This window comes from Euphorbia lathyris, chromosome 2 (genome assembly GCF_963576675.1).
Source record: "Euphorbia lathyris chromosome 2, ddEupLath1.1, whole genome shotgun sequence".
Classification (NCBI taxonomy): Eukaryota; Viridiplantae; Streptophyta; class Magnoliopsida; order Malpighiales; family Euphorbiaceae; genus Euphorbia; species Euphorbia lathyris.
This window is the reverse complement of record NC_088911.1, coordinates 63,551,049-63,566,762: the sequence shown is the minus strand read 5'-3', so window position 1 is coordinate 63,566,762 and position 15,714 is coordinate 63,551,049. Positions and strand designations below refer to the sequence as shown.

Here is a 15,714-nt window from a genome sequence, read left to right as displayed (position 1 = left end):
TGATTCCATATCCATAATAATTAATTAATAAACAAAAAAACAATCCAACAATCAGTAAACATAAACAATGATTCGAAATCATAAAAATGAATTGATGTTTAAGTTATTTTTAGTACCCAAATAAAAATAATATTGAGCAGGCCATGTAATTGTAAGTCACAATTTGAAGTGGTTGGGCAGAAACATGTGAGTGGGTTTGGAGAGAAACTACATAAATAAATAATGTAAGTATGTATTTGTTTGGTTTTTTTAAGTTTATATCGAAACCAAACCAAAAATTGAAGTTGAAGAAAAAAAACAACTGAACCAAACTGAATTACATTTTGATTCGGTTTTTCTCACCCCTAATGTTATATGCGCCGTAATAGATAATAAAATAATAAAAAAAATTATTTATTTAATCCTGATTGGGAAATAGTCCATTCTCGAAAAATATTTCCCCACCAGGTCTAATAATTTTTTTTTTTTAAAAAAATTACCCAATAAGGGATTAATCCTATAATACTTAACAAAAAAGAAGCGAAATGGGCCAAAAGCCTCCCAGAACTCGATAATTGGCCCAATACTTTTAGGGTTTACGCTGTGGAAAAGAAAAAGAAAACATATATAAGCTCTCGTTCATTGCCAAACACGTCTTCTTCCTCCTCCCTCCCCATTTTCACAAAGAAGATCGCAGAGGTAAGCATCCGCAGCTACAATCATGGTGCACGTCTCGTTCTACCGCAACTGTAAGTTGTATTTTCCTTCCTCCATTTACCAATTTTTTTTTTGCATTTTACGTTATCTGCTTCTTGATAATTTTTTTTCTTCTGTGCTGTTAGGTAGTGTTCTCCACCGTGGATAATTTGATTTCTCTGTTTGATTAGGGCTTTTATACTATTTTCTGTTTTGATCTTCTTTCTTATTTAGCTGTTTGGTTTTGGTATGAGTTTTTTCATTTTACTTTTGTAAGTGCTGCAAAATGCTAGTTAGAAAGGAATCTGGGGAAGCAAATCCACGAAGGATAATGCCAAATAAACTTTTAAGTCATGGATAAGTGATTTAGCCACTGCCGACTGGATGAATCAAAGTGAATGAACTATACTTGTGTATCTCATAGTCACGAAATAAGGTTAAGAGTCATGGCTATATATTTGGAGGGTTTTTTTTTGTCTTTTCTTTTGCTTTCAGAATATGGAAGGCGGATGAATGTTGCGAAAATTGGATTTTTTTTTCTGTTATTGGAAAATAATTATTTTTTTAGTTTTTATCCATGCGGTTGTAAGACTGGGTTTAGTAGTGACTAGATTTTCTATAATTGGATTAACAAGTCTATCTTTTTCAATAGATGGGAAAACCTTTAAGAAACCAAGACGACCCTATGAGAAGGAGCGTTTGGATGCTGAGCTAAAGCTGGTTGGAGAATATGGACTCCGTTGTAAGAGAGAGCTTTGGAGGGTTCAGTATGCATTGAGTCGCATTCGTAACGCAGCAAGAATGCTTCTCACCCTTGATGAGAAAAACCCACGACGAATCTTTGAGGGTGAAGCTCTTCTTAGAAGGATGAATAGGTATGGACTTTTGGATGAAAGCCAAAACAAGCTTGATTATGTGTTGGCCCTAACTGTGGAGAACTTTCTTGAGCGCCGTCTTCAAACTCTTGTGTTCAAGTCTGGTATGGCTAAGTCGATTCACCATGCCCGGGTGCTTATTAGGCAAAAGCACATTAGGTATAGTTTTCTATTCTACTATACTCTTTACTTTCTTTTTTATCTAGCTTTATATCTCTGGTTATATGGCTGTTTTATGTTGGATGTAATTAGGATTTTCACTGAGAGTATGTATGCTTCTTTTGGTGCGTCGTATCTGCATTTGAATATTTGATGTGAGCACTTAATGAATTTGATTGGGTTACAAGGCCCTTTTCGTCCAAGTTTAAGTTTTGCTGAGTTGATGTTTCTTTTTTTCTTTTTCTTTTTTGTGTAGTAAGGTTATTGAGATTTTAAAGACTCTGATATTGTTTATGAAGTTTATTTTTTTTTACAAGCACTTCTTATTTGGAGATATTCCTTTTCTTTGTTAGAAACTGTAGTAGGGATACATTATCAATTTTTATAAGCACTTTTGATGGAAAATATTCTTTCTTATGAGGTTCAGTAAACATGGAGTTAGCCTTGCTATGGTCCAACCTTGTGAGGTACTTTATGAACTTTTTAATATTAACTAATTATGTTTCAAGTATAAGAATTTTTTTGGACAGCTGTAATTACATCTTGGAACTTTGATTATCGGAAACTCTGGGTTAAGGATTCTGATCTCTCTCCCTCCCTCCCTCCCTCTCTCTATGTGCTAATGCTATGTAGCAGTTAAATTGTGGATCTCAGCACATGTGAATAGAATGAGCATTATCTTTCCTTGTAAACAACTTGGTACTATTTTAACATGTAAGGAGGTTATGGCTATGTATCAGAGGAAATCATGGTTATTTGAGTGATCAAGCTTTTATGGTGTGGGGTGCTATCATTTGAATATAATCTTCTTGGTTCTTCGTAATTCAATCCTTTAGATGTTTAGGCTATGGGTCGCACCATGTTCTTTATAGTGCATGTGTAATAATATTACCTTTGGGTTTGAACTATTGCTGCTGCTGTTCTTTATATAACTTCCCCCGATTCTTAGTGGTTTTTTTTTTTTTCGTCATTTGTTTCGGGATATGAATGAAATCCATATAGTTAGAATATTTGAGTTTTTGTCCTTCTGTGTTTGAATTTTTGTTCTTCTGTGATATTAGAACAGTGGACACAATACATTCAGTATCATGTTTTTTCTGAAGTAATACAAAAGTTAAATTTTTGATTTTGGGCGGTTTTCTTCTGATAATCTTTTGGCTGATCTATCAGTAACTTACATTTGCATGGCCCACTTTTGATTTCCCTTAGATCCGACATCAGATTCACTTCTGGTTCCCAATATCAGTTAGAGTTGCATCTTTACATTTTATTCTTTTAAATTAAAAATCTTTTCTCCTAACATATTTTGACTTTCTTGAATTGTGTGTTTGAACTTTATTTCTGTTTCTTGCTTTTGTTTCTTTATGCTGTTAATACTGTCTTTCATTAGCACCACAAGCAATCATTATTCTATTTCTGTGCATTACTGTTCCATTTGTCAGAAAACTGCTTATATTTCACTCTCTACATGAAACAAACATCATGTGTAGTAGCAGAAAATTTTCATAGAATCTAGTGTCTCCATAATTCAAGTTTGTGGTCATTGCTCAGTTCCCGCTATTGCCTGCTATTATTATTAATAACGCTATATGTTGTGCTAGGGTTGGGAGACAGGTTGTGAACATCCCTTCATTCATGGTGAGGGTCGACTCCCAAAAGCACATCGATTTTTCACTTACAAGTACGTTCGGAGGGGGACGCCCTGGTAGAGTGAAGAGAAGGAACCAAAGGGCTGCTAGCAAGAAGGGTGCTGGTGGTGATGGAGATGAAGAGGATGAAGAGTGAGCTGCCAGTTCCAGACTGAAAGTTAAAGGTTTTGTTGTAGGAATTATGCCTAAGAATTTTGTTATGAGACATTTCATATCTTTTCCTATACTGTCTGCAAAAGGTTTCTTTTATTTTTACTTTTCTCTCAGAATCTTTAATTATTTCTATGTTGATTTTGATATTGTTGCTGGAATACATATCACATATTGGCTTGGCCTACAAGTCTTTTGGCTGTAGAGACAGTAAGCAGACAAGGTTAATTAATGGAAGATTAGACAACTAATCATGCTTAGGAAGAAGTTTAATAATAGAAAGGGAGGGAATGGAGGTTTGAAAACCTCCATTTTCAGCTCACCAATGGTAAAGGTTGTAAGACTTGATATCAGTTCCAATCCTCAATCTTTTCTTTGTAACTATATGGTTTTCAAGAGCACCCTGTTGGAATATTTGAAATTAAGGTTAGTTCTGCTTGTTTTGGGGTTAGATGAGGTTATTTAGCTAATCTTGCTTGCTTGGAAAGAAATGGAAAGGAGGTGAGTTTTTTTTAAGGTTAAATGGAGTTTAAAAAACCTTAAAATAACTTCATTTTTAGTCCGGAACTTAAACAAGCAAGTTTAGCAACTCTACCTCACCCTAACTCCCCTCCTCTCCCTTTAATTAACCTTCTCAAAAAGGAGTCGGTGGTTGGTGTTCTTGATCAGGGATTATTTTGTATTCTTGTTCTTAATAGCTTTTTTTTTTTTTAATTTGTGTTGTTGATCAGAGGATAATTTGAGCTTTTGAAAATGAAGAGGAAATTGATTTAGTGAACGGGAGAATGGAAAGTTGCACAAAGAAGTTGAAATAATTATAGTGATTCCTGCTGAATAGAAATATGTATTTCAAAAAATTACAAGGGTTTTTATTTGCCTTGGAGGATAGGTCGTTAATATAAGATCTCATCCCCTACATTATGTATCTAAATACATAGTGAATACCAGCTACTTCTATACTTAGTCTTATATATTTTTACATAGGGTTCTCGTAATCCTGTTGCCAATGATTGATATGTGCTAAATAATTTAACTGGTTTGTTTGATTTGTAAATGAAAAAGCAATGTTATCAGGCTCGGATCGGACTGGTCGAATTGGTAACTGGTTAGGCAACCAGTCCGAACCTATCCGGCTATATGAATACTCAAAAATCCGGAGAGATCTGTGGTTGAACTGACCCTGGGATCTTTGACAATTAAAAAAAATATATTTAACTGCAACTTTTAATTATTGTACAATATTATTAACTAAAAAACTTAATAAAAAAACAAAAAGTAAAAAAAAAAAAACAAGTCGCGAAGAAAGGTGCGATTCTTCTTTCTGCCTCCATATGCGTCTGTTGTAACCTATGTGTGCATTAGCTTAACTGATTTCCAGGTTTGCATCATTGAACCTTTGCTTTTTTGGGATAGTTTAAGTGGAATTTACTTTGCTTGATTATCGAAATAATGCCTTTGTTGTTGTTTTGCTGTTGATTAAACTCAAAATGATTTGCCGTTGAAATAGGTTTATTATAATTATTATATATATATATATAAATATAATTTTAATATATATATATATATATAATTAATATATTATGGCCCTGTTTGGTAAAGAGCGTTTTGGGATAAAAAGAGCGGTTTTGACCAATTTTAGAGGTTTGACCACTGAAACCGCTGATTGGAGTGTTTGGTGGAGAGAGGTTTGGAAGAGAGTTTTGGGATGAAAACGCTAATTTAGAAAAAGCTCTTAAAAGGAGCTTTTTCAATTAGCGTTTTGGAATATTAAAATTAATGGACTTCTTTAACCCTAATAGATAGACTCCTCTTCTCCTGCGCCAAAATTAATGCCCTTATTCGTCTTTTTGCACAAACTGCTATTATTAATCAGCTAATTTTTATCAAACAGGTCTACACAAACAGCTAGTCAAATCAGCTAATGTAATCAGTTAACAGCTAATTCCCAAACATGGCCTATTTATTTATTATGTCATCTGATCCGATCAATGGTCCTCGTTTTCTTATACGCCGTTTTTCATCAATAATAACTACATCAGGATTATCTGTAAGATGTAATGGCTGATCAACATGTTGTCCATATTCGTCATCCGGTTGTCCTTTCACGTCCTTCCGCTGTCAATTAGAATTCAACAAATAAAATTACGGAATTCAAAAAATAATAGATAGAATTCAATAATGTCCTCCCATCCCGAACCTTCCAAGGTGCGAACCTTTTCCTCTAAGGTACGAACATCTTTGACCAAATCCATCATCTTGTTGTCTAATGTCGACACTTTTTTATCCATCTCATCAAATTGACCCTTACACCACTCTTAGTGCTCGGTGAACATAGTATAGACTCGGATATAACATCATAGGATGTCATATCTTTCATAACCCCATCACCTACATCGGTAGCACCCTCCTGATACGTATTACCCTCTTCATGCTTACCCTTACCAGCATCCTTACCCTCCACATCAACATCAATAAACGACTCAAATAACTTATCAAAATCAGCCTCACGACTCTCAATATGATCAACAAGAGCATTATACTAAGACGTATTCTTCTTGGTATCTTCCACAATAATTTAGGATCACAGAGGAGTGGAATCCTATATATATATATATATATATATATATATATATATATGATATGACAAACTAGATATGCTCAATTTGACATCATCCCGTAGCGATACTCACATTGAGAATCTCAAATACTTGATCAAAAGTCGGGACTTTGTTAGTCTTCCATCTAAGCACACAGGGTGGAATAAAGTCTGCTTTCTTCGTGTAAAACGTCTCCGACACCTTCCAAAGCTAAAATAGCCAAACCTATACAAGGTAAACAAACAACCATGTGAACGTTAATTTTTTAAATTCATATTCACCAATATTTGCAATACTTACTTTGACTACATGAGCAAATCCAATCAGTTAATATTTAGCTGGAAAACCCTTTTCTTTGGAAGTAATTACATCCTTTCGTTTCGCAATACCTTTTGACATCGTCTTGTACGTTTTAGTCCAAGTTACTTCACCCCACGTGAATGCATCAAACAATATGGGATAATCAGCAAGGACTATCCAATACAGATTCACCAACCATGATTTCTCAGTTGTAAGTAGACAACGATGCACAAAATACAACACCGCCATACTTACAGCTTCATCATCATTCATTTTACTCCAATCAGTGTCTGAAAACACTCGAAAATGTCACCGTGAGTTATGGGATATACCCTATTGAAGTACTTAGTCAATATCACCCTCTTTTAACTTATGAATCCTTTTCGTAAACTCGAGCAAACCACCAAATCGTAATCCCGTTATTAGCCTGTATTCCCAATCATTTATTCGCAATTCAACTCCGGCGATAAAAAAAACCACATTTCTCTATCCATTGATTTCTCGTGCACAATCTCTCTTAATAGCAATGTATGAATAAAGGCACTAGAGAAGGCGAAGTTACCCAAATCCATTAGGTGTCCAAAACATCTGCTTTTGAATGCCTTTATTTGTGAAGCCGTCAATAATCCTTGTAGGTCAATCATGGCCACTGAGGGTCAGCTCGCCGAGCTGGCCTTTGTCGGCCAACTCGATGAGCTGGTTTGCCCAGCTTGCCAAACTGCTATCGGGGGTCCCTAAGACGCGATTTTTCACCGTTTTCGCCCACGTCTGACATGTACACAAGTATCAAACTCCAAAAATCATTAGTCTAAAGGCTAAATTGATCCACCAGTCTTCGGATTTGAGTAAAAACTCCTTTTGGTTCGAATTTTGGTGAACCAATTAGCCACAATAAATAAGGTGAAGTTCAAGTGTGTGCTGTTTTGACGTTATTTCATCCAAAAACACTTAGAAAAGTCTAAAAAATATAAAAAGTGCTAAAACAAGTGCGAAAACTAAATAACTGATACAAACATATAAAAGTGCAAGAAATACTTGCTTATTTGCCAAAAACTAAGTAAAACTACCCTAAAAACCATACCTAAAGATAGGGGGTTTTAACCCCTATCAGTTAACATGTATGATTGTGTTTCATGAATACCCATTAACAATGGTGGAGCATTACTGGTTTCGAAGATTTATGAGTTTTGCTCAACCCAAGTTCAAGAGTGTTAGTCGGAATACTATTAAAAGTGATATCTTCAATATATATGAGGATGAGAAGTCAAGGTTGAAGAAATTGCTTGAAAAAAAATGAGAGTAAAGTTGTTATTACAACTGACATGTGGACAACAACACATCAAAATAATGGCTTTATAGTAATAACAACACATTTTATTAATAAATCGTGTATTTTGAGAAGTCACATCATTGGTTAATATTTTAATACTTAGCTTTTATAATTTTTTGAAATGTATAAATTTTTTTAGGAATTTAATTGTATTTCTCATTTTTTTCGATTAAGTTCTTACACGTGCCTTGTTCGCATACTGTTGAGGTGATTTTAAATGTCATATCTCTGATAGCTTATAATTGCATTGCCATGTTGATCATAAGGTGCCTGCTTTGGCTTTAGACAATTGCTCAACGAATGATGCAATGGTGAACTTGATGGGTAGTAAGTTAAGTTTTAATTATCTTTGGTTGGATAGAAAATTGTTGCATGTACGTTGTTCTGCACATATTTTTGAATTTGATAATAAAGGATGGATTAGAAATTATTGATCAATTCATAGAGAATGTTCGGGATTGTGACTACCACCCCTAAACGGTATGATTTTTTTTGAAGAAACTACCCGCCTAATGAGGATTGGTTTGACCAAAAAGATAACTTTGGATTGTAGGACTAGGTGGAACTCGACATATTATATGCTTAATGTTGTTATTCCATATAACGATGTTTTTAAGTGTTTGAAATGAGAATCTAATTTTCAATGTTGTCCATCAGATGAAGATTGGGAAATTGCTCAAAATATTTGTGATAAGTTGAAAATATTTTATGCTGCAACTAAATTCTTCTCTGGTACTAATTTATCCTACTGCTAAGATTTTCCTTCCTCGGATTTTTGAAATTAGAATGAGTTTGAGGACATGGTTGAGCTCTGGTATATCATATGTTAAAGAGATGATATAGAGAACGGTTAGAAAATTTGATGAGTATTGGAATGATATCAACCTTGTTTTGAGTATAGCAACAGTTCTAGATCCCAGGTACAAATTCAAGGCATTGGAGTATTATCTTCCGCTGATGCATATTGAAGTAATGGCAAAGTTTGAAATGGAAAGAATAAAAAATGCTTGTTATGAATTAGTGGTAGAATATTCAAAGTTTAATGTTGGTGAAACTGAAACAAATTTTAAGTCCTCAATAAATGGAGGTGTTTCTTATATAGGAGATGGTGGTGGCTTTGAGTAATATGTTGCTTCTTCTGAAATATCTAGTAACAACGCTGGGATTGAATTTGATCATTATTTGGAAGAATGTTTGATGCCAAGAAAAGGTGAGTTTGATTTATTGGCTTGGTGGAAAATTTTCCCTAAATACACAATACTACAATTGATAGCTAGGGATATATTGGCGATTCCTATGTCAACTGTGGCTTCAGAATTAGCTTTTAGTACTGGTGGACGAGTTATAAGTGATTCTCGTACCAGTCTACATTCTGATACAATAGAAGCATTAATGTGCACCCAAAATATTGGTGTGCCCTAGTTCTTAGGCATTAGTTCATGTATATTGTATTATGTTTTTTTTTATTATTCTTGCATAAATACACTATTTGTGTTACATTAATAAAGGCATTAATCTAGTTCATTTATATCTTGTGCTATAATATGAATAGAGAATCCATTGATTGATAATTGCAAAATCATATCCCAAGTTTATTCTATCATGGGAATGATTAGGACCATATACTTGTATATTCGACGACTGTATGGTGGTAATTGATACTAACCGTAGCACTTGATAAGTCAATTGTGAATATGGGTACATGTTGTATATATGTGACTGGATCGATCTGTCCGAGAAAACTACATGATGATTGTGTCATAAGTTTTCTTAAGTAGGTCTCTAATGGTCTTCAGACCAGATTTCATTATAATATTAATGTGGAATCTGGTTCACTTTGACATATACCTAACAGGTCTGTAACAGGATTCCAAATACGGGTATGATTGGGTGAACAGGTGAACACATTGATATGGATAGTGAAGTGATGGAATTACCACTCATATAACAGTGAGATGATATCACATGCCACTTGATAAGCGAGATTGATAAGTGTGTGACCAAACCCTGATAAGTAGTTTACTTATCTGTTTCATTAATCTACTTAAGATCAAGAAATATCATAAACAACAGAGAGGATGATAACCGTCATGCCTCTAGTTTATAATATCGATATCAAATGGTAAACAACATAAAGAGATAACTACAGGGTCTCTGCATCTTTAGACTGCTGAAACTCTATCTTGGTTAGGGGAAGTAATAGTTATCTAGAACCCACTTACTGTTTGTGGGCCTTGTGCCCACTACTAGCTAAGGACAGTCCCATAGGATCGTGCATATTGAATATCTGAGTTAGAACTTATAGAACTGTGCATTGGAGAGATGGAATTAATTAATTGATTGACAGAAAAATGTCAAGATAATTAATAGTGGTTGATTAATTGATTAATTGATACTTCAAGGTAATTAATTAATGGAATTTGGGCTTCAGTCAGCGAAGACGGCTAGAAACCTCGAATCAAAACCTTTGTGTTCTCTTATGATATTTTGAGTTAGAGAAAAATAAAATCTCACTCCTAAAACCGTGATCTTATTTATATACGATATACCACCAAACACTTTTTGTAGGCAAGAGAAAAGAAAAGCTATTATGTCAGCTAGGTAATTCTCGAATCTACTTCATTCAAGCAAACGACGAACTAGTGGGTGGCAATAAGACTATTAGGGAAGGGCTGGAGCACCCAACCAGCGGGTTGGATACGCATTCCTTTTTTTCTGGCGGATTACATGTTATTATAAATCAATGAAAACCTTGCTCCGCTATGTTTCTGACTTGAACTTATCTTTATAGTTTCCCGGCTCCACAACATTCAGTCTTCCATCTTCAGTTGGTCTATTCTTCACTCCTCCAGCAGCATTCGTCCATCTGAACATTGGGACAATAACGAGAAAAATGCCCCACTCCTCCATATTCATAACAGTTACCGAATCTCCTCTGCTGAGCCTTTAAATAACTTTGTAAAAAGGCTCACGTGCTTCCTTCTTTCACGATTTAGCTCTTATGAAATTTTGAAAAACATCGTCCCTAAAAGAAGCCTTTCTTGTTTGGACTCTACGTCACCAAGTTTGATTTGATGTGTGGTGCACAGATCGACCTTGTTGCTCTTTGGTCAGCGAAGGGGGAATGCAGAATCTATAGGTGCTCCGAAATGTCTATCCACTGATTATTCCTCGCGATGTAATGACGGCTCGACTTCTCTAGGTTCATAGGAAGAGCCTTATGTCGGGAGGTGAATCTGAATAGCACATATGTCCTAAACTACCATACAAGTGGCCTCAGAGACTAGGTAAGGCATATGTAGTAGGAAGTCTCATGGGAAAGTCAAAGAGGTATAGTATGGAAGTCTTTAGGATGAGAGTAAATCCTCATCTTCTCCATGATGATTTTCCAGCTTGTGAGGAACTTTTTACGACTCAATATTGGGAGAGGAGAGCTTCATCCAAGGTTGGACTGAAATTTCTTACAATAGAGGCAGCAGCCCCGAGTTACCCGAAGTTCTATTTATTTATTTAATTTAATTTAATTTTAATTTTAATCTGGTTAAAAATTAATTCTAGAATCAGTGTTTTAATTATCAAATATTTAAATCATGATGATAAATTAATTAATCAAATAACATTTATTAATCAATCTAACAATAAATTTATCAAATCTCGTTTATTGTTTAATATTTTCATACATGAAATAACGGATTTAACGCTCTCTCTTATACCACTTAAGGAAAATAGACAAGCCTATGCACATCACAATTATAAAATTTTATCTATTTCCCTTTCCCAATATCTGTTAATCGTTATTTCATATAAAGAGGGATTAAACATATATACCTTGGTTGACGAACTATCTATCGTTGCAAATGAAGTGCCTACAAGGATATCACCGTCAATCACGAGCACAAACAAAAACAAAACTAAAACGTTAGTAATCAACCAATTAAAGCAACCAAATGTAGATTGTCTCTAACGGTATCCACACGAACTAAGAAATGAATGGAACGAGAAAAGTAATTTAGGAAGTGAGGGACATGAAGAATATTTTCTTCTCTTGGATGGGTTGGCCGAATTCTACATATGGGAGGGGTATTTATAGCGTTTTATTTTCTTAACCCTAATCCCATTAGGTTTAGTTAATTAGACTTCTAATCCTGTTAGGTTTTCTAATTAGATAATAAAAGGATTTATTAATATTATCTATATCTAATATAAATATAATTCTAGCCAATGAGGGTTGGTCCGAGTGGTAAGGCGTTGAACCTCTGCTTGACAGGTTTGAGATTCAATTCTCCATTACGTCAAGTTAGGATAATGATTTAGATATATAATCACATTATACTATCTAATTAACATTATCGTTTAATTAATTTAACCACAAATATAATCTAATTATAATTGTCTAAATTAATTAATTAATCCAACTTAATATTCCCCATATACATTTCGTTCCATACATGTCCTCCCACTCAAAATTACTATTCTGTCATTCGGTTTTAATTCTATCTGTGACCCATTAGGTTCTTACCGCAGCTAGTTGTATATGTTTATTTAAATTAATTTAACCAAACCAATTTAAATTAAACATATAGCGAAATGAGTGCGCAGACTGTTATTGGCAGAATCATCACATTCCCCTAGAACGATAAGAAGTCAGGTTGATTCTGACGTTTACCTTTCCGTATTAGGTCCAATATAATTCGACCCTTCATAAGCTATATCCTTAAACGAATCTGTAACTATGGAATATGTCAAGTTATATATAATGAGACGTCTGTTTTACTTGTCCATCTAGAATTAACCTCGAATAGATAGGTTAAGTGAAATCTACATTTCTTCTCTTAACCCTATCACTTTGCAAGGGTTTCAGTTAATTCTTCCATAAGAGGCGCATGGATATATCTCTTATCTCTCAGGAGTGACAAATGCTCAATCTAACATCAACTATCTTACAATTACTTTATGTGATATCTAACGCCTGCTCAGACACACCCTAGAGTCATCTCTGTTACGATCGTGTTTAAACAAAGTCTAAGCATCACATTCCATAATCCAGAATAACTAATTAATGTTTATTTGAGTCTAAGGATTACTTATACCTACTAATACCATTTGAGATGAAACATGTGACATTAGATAAATCCATCCATCATGTTATCTCAAGTCGGATCGCTAATCCTAATGAACTCTTTCACTAGATCCATATAACTGTCTAGATATCCAAATATCTAAAGCTTGTGAGATTAGCTCTCTATTCACAACAGAAGACACTATTACGTGCAAGTCTCAACAGTATTATGTTAATCCCATGAACACATTACTTGACTTAGGGTTGTTTTAAGTTTATTGTTTTAGGCTCGACTCATTAATTTTATAGCAAGCTCGGCTCGGGTTCGAGCTCGTTAATTTTATAGCGAGCCGAGCTTGAACAGGCCAAAGCTTGGCTCGGCTCGGCTCGATTACAGCACTAACCATAAGTACTAATCAATGTAATATTGTCTCAAACAGCATTGAAGTCAACTTATTATTTTTTATTACTTATAGATTTTAATTATTAAGATGTAAGAACATCTACAGAATTACAAAAGAACAATAAGATAAAATCCTATAAAACATTAAGTTATGATCGTTTACACAATAAAAAAACATTTTACATACGTGATGTACAACATTTTCACCATTTCACACACAACTTTCAATTTTATATACTAAAATGGACAAAATTATAGTGATATCACACTATAATGTATATGACCGGCTATTAGAGGTAAAATCGTGATAGATCAAGATAAATTACATAAGTGATGTACACCTTTTGCATCATTTCACACTTTGGTGTACAACCTTCAATTTTACACACTAAATGACTGGTCAACGCTGGCCATCGCTCCACATTGTACACCAAAGTTGTACACCACGTATATAAGTTACCCTAATATGTCACGATTTACCTCTAATAGTTGGTCATATACACCATAGTGTGAGATCATTATAACGTTGTACAGTTTATGGTGCACAATGAAAGTTGTACATCAACGTATGAAAGGGTACAAAAATTGTACATCACGTATGTAATTTACCTTATATAAAACATCTACTGCCATACTAATAATAAAATAATTTGTCTATTACTATTAAATAATATCTTAACTAATTCAACAAATATAACAATAACACATTATTTTAAACTATCAAGTCATAAAATAATTATATTGAATAACTGGGGCATTCAATTAGTTATCTAAATATATACGAGTCATAAAAGTCATAATGAGGGTGACTAAAAATTTTAGGCTTAATATAGCCGTGGACTCTGAACTCTATACTCTATTACAAACGCCGGTTAGCCCCTTAAACTAATAAAAGCTCTAAAGTAATTTATTAGAGAATTTCCAATAGAAGGTGAGTGGCATCATTATAGTGAGCAAAAAGATGAAGCTGTTGAAAGGAAAGTCTTTAGATATAAGCATATTAGGAGTGATCTTATCTTACATCACATCATAGTAAGATCTTCAATATGGATGGGTCTGTAAATAAATGAAGTCTGTTGTTTGATCCATTGACCACAAAAACATAAAAGGCAAAAATGAAAAGATGCATTTTCAAGCTAGAATATCATATCACGAAGCAAAGCAAAGCAAGAATCTAAAAACCAAATCAAACCTGTAATCACCTAATTCAAACATAAGATATGAATCATTTGCTACTTCCAAGTTAAAAGAGATCCTCAAATTCCAACAATCATACGACCAGAGAAGAGCGATTCATTGAAGACTATCACTAAGTATGATGAAGGCTAGAAAACTAAAAACAAAAAAGCTGACATTTTGGAGTGCATAGTAACTAAAAAAAAACACAAGTGGAAGTGGCAGATTATTGTGATTTCAAATACCTTCTTAAATATATTTCTTTCTTTCTTTCTTTCTTTTTTATAAACGGTTTCTCAATTTCTATGTTTAATCAAATTGTATTACCAATATTTGCATTATCAGCTCAATTTCTTTTGCAGGTATTGGACTAAAAATAACAACATAAAGTGCTGACTATTGAATATATATATTCATAAAAAAAGTATCATGACAAATTAATTTAGATTTCTTCAATATAATTTACAAGTAGATATGACAATTTCTTTATTTTGATTAAAATATTTATAAAATTATTCCAAATACTACAGCTCCAAAAGAATAAAAAGATGTGTTATAATTCGAGAATCCATGTTCCAGAAGAGAAGAGAAGAGGACCACATTCAAAAATTCTGGATAAGAGAATATGATACTCCTAAGTCAAGTTGGACATTGTTTTTATGAAATCTCTCAAACTTTTTAACTAAATACATCATACTACCATCCCCTAGATTCTATTTAATCACAATATTGGCCAGCCCAGCCCCTCTCTCAAAATCCAAGCTTAGTCAGTCCTCAAGTTAACTCATCATTCTCAAGCCAAACCTTCTAGCTTATAATCTTGTTTGTTAGCATGTAAGTAAAATTGTATCATATCTGGCTGCCTAGGTAACAGAGGAATCACACAAGTGTTCTTCTTCAGACAAAACAAAAGATTTTTCACATGTAAATGCTAATTCACCTGCAATCACTCACTCAATTCAATAAAGGAAAATGATTTTTCTACCAAGACTTCACCTTTCTTACCACCACCATCCTGTTACTACTCCATTACATTCTGCAGAACCAACTAATTAGATGGAATGAAAATATTACCTAGGAACGTAAATGCTTTCCTGCCCTCCACTATTCTCAACAAATGGAACTACATCCCACTCGAAACCAAACACTAATATCTGCTTCTGTTTAGTCAAAACATGGCATGGTAACTCAAGATAAAATCATTATTATCATACAACATAACTCAGGACCAATCCATTACTTTTAATGATAATATTAGCTTCTAGATTATTTGATCAAACTGGGGCTAGCATAAGGTTCTAGAGCAGATTTATAAAAATGACTCCATAAATACACCATAGA

General features: G+C 33.9%; 1 protein-coding gene across 2 annotated transcripts; it reads left to right on the top strand.

Moving 5' to 3' along the window:
- Window positions 1-571: 571 nt before the first annotated feature.
- Window positions 572-3,698, top strand: LOC136218473 (small ribosomal subunit protein uS4y). Of its 2 annotated transcripts, none has more exons than XM_066005359.1 (3): window positions 572-728; window positions 1,328-1,709; window positions 3,311-3,698. In XM_066005359.1, the coding sequence occupies exons 1-3, from the start codon at window positions 701-703 to the stop codon at window positions 3,492-3,494; spliced, it is 594 nt and encodes a 197-aa protein (XP_065861431.1). In that variant the 5' UTR covers window positions 572-700; the 3' UTR covers window positions 3,495-3,698. The 2 variants fall into 2 exon arrangements, with proteins under 2 accessions (XP_065861431.1, XP_065861432.1); XM_066005360.1 differs by lacking the exon at window positions 3,311-3,698 and adding an exon at window positions 2,137-3,286.
- Window positions 3,699-15,714: the final 12,016 nt, after the last annotated feature.